This window comes from Neophocaena asiaeorientalis, unplaced genomic scaffold (assembly GCF_003031525.2).
Source record: "Neophocaena asiaeorientalis asiaeorientalis breed wild unplaced genomic scaffold, Neophocaena_asiaeorientalis_V1.1 scaffold78, whole genome shotgun sequence".
Taxonomy (NCBI): Eukaryota; Metazoa; Chordata; class Mammalia; order Artiodactyla; family Phocoenidae; genus Neophocaena; species Neophocaena asiaeorientalis.
In genome coordinates, this window is record NW_020175018.1 from 17301974 (window position 1) to 17316038 (window position 14065).

A 14065-nucleotide genomic window follows, 5' to 3' on the forward strand; every position below is an offset into this window, starting at 1 on the left:
TAATGACCAGACCCAGTGGTCCTTGGAGCATTAGACAGACTCGAGGTAACGTCAGGCTCTTACTGTGTGACTTCAGTTTCTCCACCTGTGGAATTTAGATTATAGTGTCTTCCGAATGGGGCTGGCATAAGTAGTATTTGGCACATAAGAAGTGCTCGGAATTTTTTTCACTTCCGCTGTGTTAAGTGCTCAAGGACTGCCTCAGTCATTAGAATATTCCGGAAATCAGGCGAAGGAAGGAGCATCTCTAGCCAACTCCTCCTTATACCCCAGTCAAGGTCTCAGAGTGTTGTTTGGGTGTAGCTGGGTAATGAGGAGGGCGTCTGGGGGACTGGGCTTTCCTTAAGCCACAAAGAAGGCAGACCCTTTCCAACAGAGGGGTCCTGGGAGCTCTCTCGACTGGGAATGGAGTATCCTGCCAGGGGAAGTGAGCCTGATTCAGCGGGCAGCATGGTGGGGCCCAGCAGGAAGGAAACACCCTTTGCCATCACTGATACCTCCTGTTGGTGTAACCAAAGAGGCTGCAGGAAGTGGGTGTCCCCGTGGGAGCTGAGAAACCACAGGCCCAGGCAAGGGCTGGCTTCCCCTGCTCACAAGAGCAAGGTCAGAGACCAGAGGACATGGAGCTGAGTGGAGTGGCCGTGGCCCTGGGGCCTACCGGCCAACTCCTTTTACTCCTGTGCTTCAGGACCCTGGCTGCCCAGATTGCAGACACCTGTCCAGGTGAGATGGACCTGAATTTCCAGTCCCTGAGAGCTGGTAACTACCCACTCATTGACCACAAATAGTATCTAGGGTTAAACCCTCCGTATGCATCTTCTTCTGAAGACTCAACAGCCCAGCTTCATCTGCGACTAGGACAGCACAGGCCCGAGGTCACACAGGTCGGGGGTGGGGGGCAGGAATCTGCGGACTAGGACAGCACAGGCCCGAGGTCACTCAGGTCGGGGGCGGGGCAGGAATTTAATCCCAGGTCTGTCCAACTCTCAAGCCCGTGATTCACCCCACGAGCTTCCCAGCCAGGTCTCGACGCTGCCACCGAGGAGAAGGACCGTGCCCATCATTTTCTCCATCTTCTCCTGGACTTTTCAGAAAGATGTTGGAAGATGTTCTAATCCAAGGGCTCCCACGTTTACTTGGGGTTTGTTAGTGCAGATTTCTGGCTTTTACCCCAGAGAGTGCGATTCAGCAGATTTGGGTCTAAGAGGGGGTTGTGGTCTCCATCCCGATCCCACGCAGGTGGAGGGGGCCCACACCTGGCAAGAGGCTGCTCCTGAGGACACAGCAGCCTTCCCCTGAGTGGAGGACATATTTATGGGGGCAGCCTTATGAGAGAGTCCCAGCTGGAGACAGACCCCAAAACGACAGTTGCCTGTGTCTCCAGTGAGAGCACAACTGATTCCCACATCCTCTAAGTTGTCTCTCGTGACGATATTTCAGTTTTGAAATCAATAAAATTAATTATTTTTTTCTGAGAAGGAAATGAATCTCTGGTTCCAGTTCTACTGGAGTTTGTTCTGTGTCCTTGGATCAAATGTGTCTCCTCTCTAGGGGACCTACACAGACCCCTTCCGGTTCAGGAATTCTATGATCAAAAGTCCAAGGTCTGGGGGTGAAAATGTTACTTTGACCCAGATTCCCCAAGGCTTTTAAGTATTTATTGTTGCTATTTAGTGAAAGCACCCACTATTTATGAGGTTCTTTTAAAATGCCATGAATTATACTAAGAAGTTTAAATTCTGCGTTATCTAATCTAATCCTCCCCACAGCCCTATTCCTGTCTCCGCTTCGGCGCCAAAGGGACAGAGATCAGAGGGACTGAGTGACTTGCCCAAGGAAACACAGCACTGAGGCTGGGGCGGGGGCTGGCTCAGGCAGGGTGGACCACAAGGCCAGGGCTCTGCCCTGCACCACCTCCACACCTGACCAGTGCCCACCAGAGGCGGGAAACTCACTGCTAGGATGATCCTATTTCGCACTAGAGCGAGGCTTCATTCCATCCAGGTACACTTACGGTGGAATTTCAGGCATGGCTGATGGAACAGCAGGGGAGCTATTTGAAAACAGGGAGGCATCCCTGAGGTCCTCCCACCAGCCCAGCCTCTCACACCTTCCCGGTGAATTGTCCCCGATGCCAAGTTCAGACGTCCCCTAAAGCCCACATTCCCACCCCCCGTGCCTGGAGGCAGAGGGTCCCTTCTGCTGGGACCTGAGCACCCACCTCCAACAGGAAGCAGCGAGCTGCGGGTAGACCTCGTGGACTTTGAGGGCAACCACCAATTTGCCAAGTACCAGTCATTCAAGATGGCGGCTGAGGCAGAGAAGTACAAGCTGGTCCTGGGAGCCTTCGTCGGGGGCAGTGCAGGTGAGAGTCCGCGCGGGGCACAGCCGTGGCCTGGGCTTCAGCGCGGGGTTTGGGGAAGCAGAGAGGACCTGCTTAGCGTCCTGGCTCTGTCTCCTGTGAGTGACCCTGGGCTGGGGCTCCGCTCCCTGGGTCCAGGTTCTCTTTGAATGCAGACACGAAGGTACCTGAGTCTCTTTGTAGCATGGGGACCAGTGACGCCATCAGTTACCGCTCCCAAGGCTGTGTCTGCAGAGCAGTGAGCTGTTCTGAGTGGGGCTTGTGGTCACTGACCCCTTTCCCTGCTAACACCTGGAAGAGGACGGTCATTTCACGTCAGCCCTTAGAGCCATATTCCCAAACTGGGCTCCACAGAACACAAACCCTGTGGGATGTTCATTGCCAAAAAGACACCCCGGTCACAGGATGTGGGGAGGCATCTCTTATAGCACATCCTCTTGAGAATTCCCAGCGTGCACTCTTTCAGGAAAGGTGCTAGGAGCCTGTCTGCTTGTGTTGAACCAGAGCTGCAGAGAGCAAGGGCCTCCCGGGGCGTGGGGCGGGAGGGGAGTATTGCTAATGGGAGCCTTCAAGCACCCCTTTGACACACGTGCCTCCTCTGAGCCTCCAGGGAAGGAGAAGGGAAGGGACCCTCCTCTCCATGCTGCAGGTGGTATAGCTGAGGGTCTGGCAGGGGTGAGAAGGGCAGTGGGGTGCTACAGGAACTGGGGTGAGTTGCACACCCAGGGCTGAAAATGGAGCAGGGGGCCCCAGGATGAGGCCGTGCTGTCCCTCTGGGATGACCGCGCAACCCAGGGAGTGGGTATGAAGCCCAGAAAAGCGATGCAGGCGTGGGGAATGGAGGGCACCTCAGGGGAGAGGACGGCGCGGGTCCTGGTGGTCTTGGGGGAGCCGGGAGGAAACAGGTGAGGCTGGAGGAGGGAGGCATGCGCCCTGGGGCAGAGCTCCTGGACCAGGTGGCTCCATCTGCCCCAGGGTGAGGCAGGATCTTGACGCCCTGGGGGTCAGCTCACACGTCTTCTAGAGGGAGGTGGCGCTGGGCAGGCGGCAGGGCAGGCTCCCTCTAGCCCGAGCAATACCCACACTCCCTCCTGAGCAGGTGATTCCCTGACGCCCCACAAGGACCAGTTCTTCTCCACCAAAGACCAAGACAACGACCAGAGTCCCTCTAGCTGTGCAGTGCAGTACCAGGGGGCCTGGTGGTACAACAGTTGTCACTCGTCCAACCTGAACGGCCGCTACCTCGGGGGGCCGCACACGAGCTATGCCAATGGTGTCAACTGGAGGTCGTGGAGAGGGTACAACTACAGCTACAAGGCAACCACGATGAAAGTGCGGCTCACCTAGGTGGGCGGGGCCCGCAGCCCGACCCCACGCCTCCCCGGGGCCCCTGCCTGCGGCCTCCCAAAACCCCACTCAGTCCCCAGCGAAGGCCAGCACACATGCTCCCCTGCCGCCCCTTTCCTGAACAAGACCTGCTTGCCCAGCCCCTTCTCTCTCACCAAAGTGTCCGAACCCTCGTGCCCCACAGCCTCACCAGAAGAAGGATCACGATTTAAAACTGTTTGCTTTCTGGCAGATATCCTCCCAGTTTTCATTTGCGTCTTCGAACATCAGCTGTTTTGAGTGTTTTTCCCAGAGCCCATCCACAGCAGGGGCTGTGGTCGAGTCAGGGAGAGTTAGGGAGCCCATTTAACAGATGCAACCACTGATGTTCCTAGAAGGCAAGTGGCTGTCCCACAGAGCATCAGCCCCCAGCCTTTAGCTCCCGCTTAATTTCATCGACGGGTTGGGGGGGATGTCCCCTCCCTCACCCAAAGTCACCTGCTTCTTCCTGATATTGGTCACAGCATCTTCATTCATCTTTAAACAGGTCACTCTGAGACTAGAAAACTCTCATTAAAAAGGGGGGGGAGGAGTTAAATAGGGACCTTTCCGCTTTCAATCAACGCTCTGGGCCAGCTCCTCTGGAAAGCAGCTGAAACACCGAACACAGATCCAAAGGGAGGGTTGCGTCCACCCAGCGGAGTAAGGTCAGCTGGCTGTCCACATACCATACAAAACCCCGAGGGGCCCGGCCTCACGCCGCACAGTCCTCGGCTTCAGGGCAATTGTAGGCCTCGGTGTGCAAAGCCGAACAGCCTGACGGGAGATGGTAAAGGAGTTTTCTCAGTCTCTCGGGCCGGGGAGAGGTTTCTTAACTGAGACTTCAGAAACAGCAGGCATAAAGGAAAAGATTGATGGATTCAACCCCATTAAATCAAAAGCTTCTGTTTATCAAAGGACACCGTAGGAAATAAAAGGGGAGTCACAGAGGGATAGAATCCCTTGGTCACACGTAGGTTATTAGTTTTCTACTGCTGTCTCTACTCATTAACAACCGTTTAGTGGCTTAAGAACAAAGGAAACGTGTTATCACAAAGTTCTGCTGGTTAGAAGTCCGACGTGGGTATGACTGGGCTAGAAGCAAGTTGTCAGCAGTGCTGGTTCCTTCTGGAGGCTCCAGGGGAGGGTCTGTTTTCTGACCTTTTCCAGCTTCTGGAGGTCCCTGGCATTCCTTGGTTCATGGCCCCTTCTCCATCTTCAAGGTAGTGACAGCGCATCACTCCGACCCTGCTTTCATGGTCCCATCTCCCTCTGGGTATAGCCAGAACAGGTTCTCTGAAGGACTCACGTGATTCGACTAGGCCCACCTGGGTATCCCAGGACCATCACCCCATCACAAGATCTTTAGATTAACCACATCTGCCAAGTCCCTTTTGCCACGTAAGGTGACATACTCACCAGTTCTGGGGATTAGGGCAGGAAATCTTTATCAGGGGAAACATTCTGCCTACCACAGCCTATTAAAAAATATCATGGTCTCATACCCAGAATATTTAAAGAACTCCTACCAATCGCTCAGTACAAGTGGTTAAGAGATTTGAACAGACACTCCACAAAAAATGATATCCCTAGGACCAATACATTTATAAAAAGCTTCTCTATTTTGTTGGTTCTCAGCAAAACGCAAATTATAACCAAAACGAGATGCTATTACACACTCATCGGGACCGCTAAAATGTGAAACACTGACAGCACTAAATGTCAGAGATGCTGCAGGGTGAGGGGGGTCTCATATACTGCTGGTAGCAATGCGAATTGATGCCACTAACTTGGAAAAGTGTTTGACGTCAACTGTTAAGAGTAGAAGACACGCATTCCCATAACCTGGCAATTCCACTGCCTGACGTGGAAATAACTGTTGTGTGCCCCAGGGGCCATGCCAAGAATATCTATAGCCAAGCTCTTCACAGCAGCCAAGCCCTGTCATCCACCCAAAGGCCCGTCAGGAAGAAGGCAGATAGCAATGCAAAGACAGTCACGCGCTAGAAAGCCACGCAGCAGTGCTAACTGGACAGCTACGGCCACACGCAGGACGGACAGAGCACAACGCAGCAGCTGGCGGAGGAAGCTGGATTCACGAGAGTATGTATTGCTGGCTCCACCTTGTACCAAACTGTTTTCTAAGCAAAAATGACCTGCCGTGTTTCGGATGCCTACTTAGGCGGTAAACGTATACCAGGAAAACAAGAAAGTGGCTGCACTTGCAGTGGAATGGGGTGGTCCCTGGGAAGGGACACAGATGGCCTTTGGGGTTCTGGGAGGTGATGACAAGCGTGTGGGCCACACGGTAATAAAAATACCTAGACTGCACTTTTCATTTTATAGACTTTTGCGTACATGTTACATTCACAAATTTATAACCATTTTTAAAGAGAGGGCACACCCATGATCCAGGGATGTGGGCAACGTGCACTCCTTTTCCTGACGTCCACGGTCATTGACTCAGTAACGGAGGAGAGGTCCCTGCAGCCCACCTGGGATTGACCAGACCCCACCAGGTCCTGGCCACAGTCTCTCAACAGAAGTTAAAGTCTGCTAGCTGAAACTGCACTTTTCTTCCTCAGTAGGTAAGCATCTTATAAACCCAGGAAGATTATAAGTCTAGAAATGATTCATATACTAAAAGCCATAGAATTATGACTTTCATACTAAGAAATCTGGATAGGTTTGGTATCTCATAGTCTCATAATGTTTAAAGAAGTTGGCCTATTGTAAAGAAAGTCTCATAAATCCAAAGTTAAGTATGTCATTAACTAATTGACTTAGTCTCGTAATGTTATCTGGAAAGCTTGGTGCATTTATACACAGTATTGGAATATGTAAGAAACTCTGGGCTCATTGCATTTCTAAGTGAAATCATTAGATTTCTAAAAATTAATTAGAACTAAGAAGGTTTTGTCCACTAGGCTTTTGAAATGCCCATGAAGGAATTCAATATATTACACTTATTATCGCCGTTCAAAGTTTTGAAAGTTTAATGAATTAGATTTGTCGTATTCAAAGACCCTTAAAAGCAACTGTTAAGATTTGCAGGTCTTGGGCTTCCCTGGTGGCGCAGTGGGTGAGAGTCCGCCTGCCGATGCAGGGGACACGGGTTCGAGCCCCGGTCCGGAAAGATCCCACGTGCCGCGGAGCGGCTGGGCCCGTGAGCCATGGCCACTGAGCCTGCGCATCCGGAGCCTGTGCTCCGCAACGGGAGAGGCCACAACAGTGAGAGGCCCGCGTACCGCAAAAAAAAAAAAAAAAAAAAAAGATTTGCAGGTCTTATGAATAGAAAAACAAGATCTGTATGCCAAACGTAAACTATTAGGCTAAGTTTTTGAATCTGTAGCTTTCAGAAACCAAACCTTAATTTTGAAAAGCAGAGTCTTTCCTAAACACAAATGCCTCTCAAACTCAAATCATCAAAGCTCAGTGATGTTTCGAACAGCTCCATGCTGGTACCTGGGGGAGGCTCAAATAAGCGAAATCCCCCAAGTCTGGTTCCCAGCACCCTCTCCTGAGCAGGAGGGGAAGTGGGGCCCCACCAGCAAGGTTTCAGCGCATGTGGGGTCATTCCCCCAGCCTTGTTCTCATCACCTTTTCTCTTATTAGTGAATATTTTTATTACCCAAACTTCCCCTCTACCAGCTTATGCTGTGGAGGCTCTTTCCTTACTCTTGTGGAGTCCGTGTTTGAGACGCCCTGTCCACCCCTGCCCTCTTACGGCCCAAGACAAACGAGTCCCTCTACCACTGACCTAGAGGGTCTTTCAGCCCCTGTCAGCTCATTGCCCCTCCTGCCTTCTGTGTCGCTGTGTCTGGCACACACTTTATCTCTTTATTTAACGCCCCGCCAGACGTTGCTCTTACAGGGTTGCACAGCCCATATTCCTCTTGACGTATCTGCATTCTTGCCTCTTTTTTTTTGATTATATATAAATTTCTTATATATTTTTTTAACTGAAGTATAGTTGATTTACAATGTTGTGTTAGTTTCAGGTGTACGGCAACGTGATTCATATATATCTATTCTTTTTCAGATTCTTTTCCCTTATAGGTTATTACAAGATGTTTAGAGTTCCCTATGCTATACAGTAGGTCCCTGTTGGTTATCTAGTCTATATATAGTATTGTGTATCTGTTAACCCCAAACTCCTAAATTATCCCTCCCCCACCCCCTTTCCCCTTTGGTAGCCATAAGTTTGTTTTCTATGTCTGTGAGTCTGTTTCTGTTTTGTAAATAAGTTCGTTTGTATCATTTTTTTAGATTCCTCATATAAGCGATTTCATATGATAATTTGTTTTTCTCTGTCTGACTTACTTCACTTAGTAGGATCATCTCTAGGTCCGTCCATGTTGCTGCAGATGGCATTATTTCATTCTTTTTTATGGCCGAGTAATATTCCATTGATATATGTACCACATCTTCTTTATCCATTCACCTGTTGATGTACATTTGGGTGGTTTCCACGTCTAGGCTATTGTAAATAGTGCTGCTATAAACATTGGGGTGCATGGATCTTTTCGGATTAGAGTTTTGTCTGCATATATGCTCAGAAGTGGGATTGCTGGATGATATGGTAGCTCTATTTTTAGTTTTTTAAGGAACCTCCATGCTCTTCTCCATAGTCACCCATTATGTAGCTCTTACCCCATCTTCCAACTCTTTTTCAGTCTTTTTTGCTGTCCAACAAACCCCCTTTCATTTCATATACATATATATATATTTTTTGACATAGGTCTGCTGGTGATGAATTCTGTCCTTTTTTGTTTTCTGAAAACATCTTTATTTTGCCTCACATTCAAAAAGTATTTTCACTGGGTGTAAAACCCTAAGTTGGCAGGTGTTTTCTTCCAGCACTTTAAACATGTATTTCCAGATTCCATTCTTTCTGCTGAAAGTCTGTTTCTCCTCTGAAGGGAACGTGACTTTTTTCCTCTGGCCCTTTACAAGGTTTTCCCTTTGCCTCGATGGTTTTGCCACGATGTGCCTGCGTGGGGTTTTCTTTGAATTTGTCCATTCTCTCCACTCTTTCAAAGACTTCAGTTACACACATGAGCCTTTCCCCCACCCCGCCCCGTGTTCCATGTCTCTCATGCTATTTTCTGTATTTTTATTCTTTTTTTCCCCTCCACATTCAGTCCGGATATTTTCTGTTGACCTCTATTCCAGTTCAATAATAAAACCCTTTCCTCTGCTAAGCTGCCAGAACACCTGCCCAGTCTCCCAGGATTGGCAAATGACCCCAGGCGAAGATACCCGCAAATACAGCCACCCGATTTCTATTTCCGCTAGCCTTTATTCTGGGAATTCCTCGCAATTAGCCATCTCTAACGCTTAGGCAGAGTACCTCTGAACTTCGTCCAGCTTTTAATTTATTTTCAGAGGAAGTGTGGTGCTCATTATCTAATCCATCATTCCTGGAAATGAGAGCCTGAATGCACGGTTTTATCTTCTGATGCGAGTTATTTTCTCATGGCCCTAGAGTTTGCTTGTTTAGCATTTTTTAAATCGTCACTGAACATTCATTTGAGGAAATGGTCATCAGTCCTATGGTTGAATATTTCCATTCCAGCTGGTGTCTCGTGGCCACAATTTTGAATGAACACATATACGTACACAGCGTTCTCTCATCTGTGGGGTTTTCTGGAAGTAAGTTCCTGGTGAGTGTACTGGTTCAAAGTGTGTGCACTTTTCTTTAGGACGTGACACTGTATGTGAAAGACTAAAATCATAAACCACTTCACCATAAAATTATCTATTTAAGCCACGTAAAAAGTCACTGTGATAGCTGGATCTTAATTCAGCATTTTTCTTGGACGCTTGACTTCCCTTTTCATCTGGGTCACTCCTGCCTGTGCTCTGAGGATTGACTGAGAAACTGGGGACGTGTGGCTCCAGGGAGCCCGGACATGGTTTGGGGACACGCTTGGTTGTCACCTCTGTCCACTTGACATACTGCCACACAATTCCTACCGTGGCTGATCTTCAGAATCAACAGGAACCTTCAGAAAATACAGGCTCCAGGCATCACCCCTGAGATTTTGGTTTTGCAGGTCAGAGATGGGCCTCCTGGATCCGTATTTTTTAAAATTTATTTTATTGAAGTATAGTTGATTTACAATGTTGTATTAATTTCTGCTGTACAGCAAAGTGACTCACACACACACATACATTCTTTTTATGGTCTTTTCCAATATGGTTTATCACAGGATATTGAATATAGTTCCTTGAGCTGCACAGTGGGACCTTGTTGTTTATCCATTCTATATATAATACTTTACATCTGCTAACCCCAAACTCCCACGCCATCCCTCCCCCAACCCTTGGCAACCACAAGTCTGTTCTCTATGTTCTGAGTCTGTTTCTGTTTTGTAGATCAGTTCATTTGTGTCATTTTTTTTTTTTTTTCGGTACGCGGGCCTCTCCCTGTTGTGGCCTCTCCCGTTGCGGAGCACAGGTTCCGGACGCGCAGGCTCAGCGGCCATGGCTCACGGGCCGAGCCGCTCCGTGGCACGTGGGATCTTCCCGGACCGGGGCACGAACCCGTGTCCCCTGCATCGGCAGGCGGACTCTCAACCACTGCGCCACTAGGGAAGCCCTGTGTCATATTTTAGATTCCACATATAAGCGATATATTTGCCTTTGTCTGACTTAACTTCACTTGGTATGACAATCTCTAGGTCCATCCATGTTGCTGCAAATGGCACTATTTCATTTTTTGATGGCTGAGTAATATTCCATTGTATAAATATACCACACGTTCTTCATCTATTCACCTGTTGATGGGCATTTAGGTTGTTTCCATGTGTGAATCTGTATTTTAAGTGCCTCCCCAGGTAGCTCTGAGGGACAGCTGGGCTTAGGATCCACTGATATGCTAGTTTCAGGGCAAGCAAATGAAAGCCCTGGGCCGTCTGGCCCATCAGAGCAGAGCTTGTGTGGAAGGAGACAGTGGTGCTACAGGGCATCAGAGCTGAGCTAGTTAACAGGAAGACATTTGGGTTAGAATCCCAGGGACACAGGAGTGGTGGAGCCAGACAGGCTATCAGCTGAGCGACCGGGAGACGCCCAGGCTGCTCACAGCACTCCAGCTTGTCAGACCCAGAGTGTCCTGCTTAGTTACTCGGCCCCTGCACGGAGAGCCTCCCAGCCTGCCGGACAGTCGTGGTTTTTGGTTTGTTTTCTGAAAATGCGCTCTGCCCTTGGTTCCCACGCCTCGGCCACCAGCTGACAAGGCCTTTCTGAGGTGGTGGGGAAACAACTTGGACGTCCTGCTGTCCAGGGCACCCAGCCCCCTCCAAGGAAGGGCTCTACGGAAAAGCAGGGCCAAATCCACAGGAGGAGGTGCTCCCGAGGTCGCGACAGCTGCCCCTGGCCTCGCTGCACGAGTCGTCCAAGGTGACAGCAACCTTCCCACACCCGCAGGTCTTTAGGGCAAGATGGAACGGGCACCCATCAGGGGCTGCAGAGGAGCTGGTTCTCGCTCCATGTGAAAGCGTGGACCGGAGCAGCTGCGCCTCACTTCCAGTGCCAAGATTTGGTGATTTCTATTTCCACCCCAATTCGAATTTAGGACACCCCTCTTGCAGGCGCAGGACGCTGGGAGCGCTGTGTTCGCTCCCTTGGGACAGATGGACGTTTCCAGATGGTGCCTGGTTCTCCCAGCTTCCTGACTGGGACTTGCGCCACATAGTGGGGTGGGCGGGTGGAACTTGCAGCCTCCCGGGAAGCTCCAGGAACCAGATAATTGGCCGCCCCGCACCCATATGGCTGATGAGCCCCAGTGACAATGACAACCAAGTTGAGTAGCTCAAGGGCGGCGGAAGAAATGGATAGGAAATTGACGGGAGGCAAAGTCGGCTCAAAGCCCAGAGTGGGATTCAGGACGAGGATGAGATCGCGGGTTCCCCCTCTCCCCTCCCTGCACCCCATCCCTCACCTAGGCCACCTCTTTGTAAAGGTAAATGACAGCTGACTATTTAATACACAACTTCATATCTCAGGGCTGTAATGCAATACAAACCTGTCTTGGTCGCACAGGGCGTGGGGGGGCGGGTCAGCCCTGCAGCAATCCAGACACCCCCTGCCTGGGACTCCAGCTGCTCCTCCCTGAGGCACGTCTCAGGTTGCATTTCTTGCTACTTCACCTCCACGCCTCCCTGTATCTCTCATCTTAGGGAGGTTTGCTCAGAGCTTCCAGGCTTCGGCAGAAAGGATCTTACTCCTGAAGCTGAGTAGCTCTATTCCAAAAAAAAAATACTTCACTGCTCACTGGAGCTCAAGGATTTTCAAAAAGTCCATCTCTTATTGTTTGGGGTCTAGAGCTGTTTGGGGATTTTCCAACTCGGTAATACCCCAAATTCCTGGACACTTTATTTTTTTGCTGCTTGCAAATGGCTCGGGTCTCCCCTAAGCTCTTCTTTTTCTTGTAACGCCTCCTCAGACAGCCAACACAGAAACACATGCCACTGAAATCCTGGATTTGCGGGATCTTTCCTCGGAGCCCCAGAGGACACTCCATGGAACTGCTTTCCAAGTTCTCAGGAGCAGCATTTGAATCAAAGAAAATTTTTCGCCCTCGACCCCGTGCGCTGGCTGCCAGGCTAATGCCGCCCACTGAGACTTGGTTGCAGCCGCACGGCTCTTCGGATGCAACTTCTGTTCAAGACTTCCGGGAGGACAGCTGCTGTGACAAGCAGCCCTCACACTGCAGTGCAGGGCACACGCATGTGGGCTGAGGGCCTTGGGCTTCCCGACTGGGAGGCGGCCCGGGGGTCTCTAGGGCTGGTCCAGCAAGAGGCTGCATGACGTCTGTCAGCATTCCATCTGCAGCTGTCATAAATGTGGAAGTCCAGCCGGGCTGGGCAGGCAGTGAGGAGGTGACGGAAGTCTGACTCCTGTAAGGACTCAGAGCTTCAGGCTGGGCCTGCAAGAAAGAAACACAGACATCCCTTGCGTGTCACCCGCTGCCTGAGTCTTTAATTTATGACGTTTGTAGGATGCCCCCTCTAGATCAGGAGCTCCTTCAGAAGGCAGATGGCCTCACCTGCCCGCCAAAGAGGGCTTTGCGGTCGCAGACGCCTCCTGAGGGATGGTGAGGTGGTGGCTTGATTTTGTCTTTCTCCATTAAGCAATTAGAACTGCTCTAGTGGGGCAAAGAGAAGGCCTTCCCTGGCCTTGAGGGAAGGGGGTCCAGGTTTGGGGTTTTTGCTCTGTTGCTAGTGGCTGGGCTGCAGTTTTAATGGTCACTGAGCCTCCTCTCAGGGTGACCAACCCTCCTGGTTTGTCCAGCTCTGAGGGGTTTCCCAGGATGTGGGAAGTTCGGTCACCGGGAAGACCCAGGGTGACCAGGACAAGGTGGTCACCTCACTCTTCCTGATCGGAGGCTACAGGGAGAGGACAGAAGCCATAGGGCAAAGGGCACTTTGGGTGCAGGGGGAGGAAGGGATGGGAGAGAGGCCTGTGAGCCCCAGGGGTCCAGGGCAGCGATATTCCTCTGGGGATGGGGTCACGCTCCCACAACGCACAGCTCTTGCTTGGTGGCAGGCCGTCCTCTTCTGCCCCGCTTTCAGCCGTTTCTAAGAATGTCGTTCCCAGCTCTTTGATCCCATCCTAGGTGATACCCCCTCCTTGGTTGCTTTAAAGTGCAAAACTCAGACCCCAGGGCACAGGTGTGGACCAACCCGTGCAGAGAGGAGCACGGCTCTCTCCTCCCTGGTTCTAGGCTCTATGCCTTCATTAATGCAGCCCCAAATGGCATCCCATTTGTGGGGAGCAGTATCGTGGTCCATCTGGACCCAGCCGAGCCGGAAATTGGCCAGATGGCTCCTTCCAGGTCCTTTTCTGGTAAATAGCTCTTAAGGTGTGGGATTGTTGGAAAAGCTTGTAACCTCAGGGTGAAGGAAAGGCGAAGGGGCCCGAGACCAGTGGATTCTGGTGGCCAGGGCAAGAGTGTCAGGCTGGTTTCGGGGTTTGGGGCCAGTCCCAGCTCCCAGAGTTCAGCTCTGCTGGAGGGAGGGGTGATGTTCCTGATGCCAGAAGAGAGGGGGAGGAAGATTCTGATGGCGAAGAAGGTAGACAGCAAGGCTTCAGCTCTGCCCCTGCAGAGCACATCCCGGGCGGGTGTGAGCAGAGGCTATAGCAGGACAGAGCCTTTGCCAGAGCCCCGCCCACCGACGGGTGCCGCCCTCCTGTCCTGGGTCTGTGCACACAGCAGAGCGGGGCCCCGGGGACACAGCTCCCGACACCCTCGACAGAGCATCCGTGGCCCAGCCCAGCTGCCGGAGGGGCAGGGAGGGAAACTGTGGGGGGGGGGGGTGGGGGTCCCACCAC

At 51.2% G+C, this 14065-nt stretch overlaps 1 protein-coding gene across 1 annotated transcript; it reads left to right on the forward strand.

Annotated features, from left to right (window-relative positions):
* Window positions 1-556: 556 nt before the first annotated feature.
* LOC112411263 (ficolin-2-like) lies at window positions 557-3942 on the forward strand. Its single transcript, XM_024762229.1, has 4 exons — window positions 557-759; window positions 1020-1141; window positions 2122-2365; window positions 3462-3942. The coding sequence occupies exons 1-4, from the start codon at window positions 621-623 to the stop codon at window positions 3707-3709; spliced, it is 753 nt and encodes a 250-aa protein (XP_024617997.1). The 5' UTR covers window positions 557-620; the 3' UTR covers window positions 3710-3942.
* The last annotated feature ends 10123 nt before the right edge of the window (window positions 3943-14065 follow it).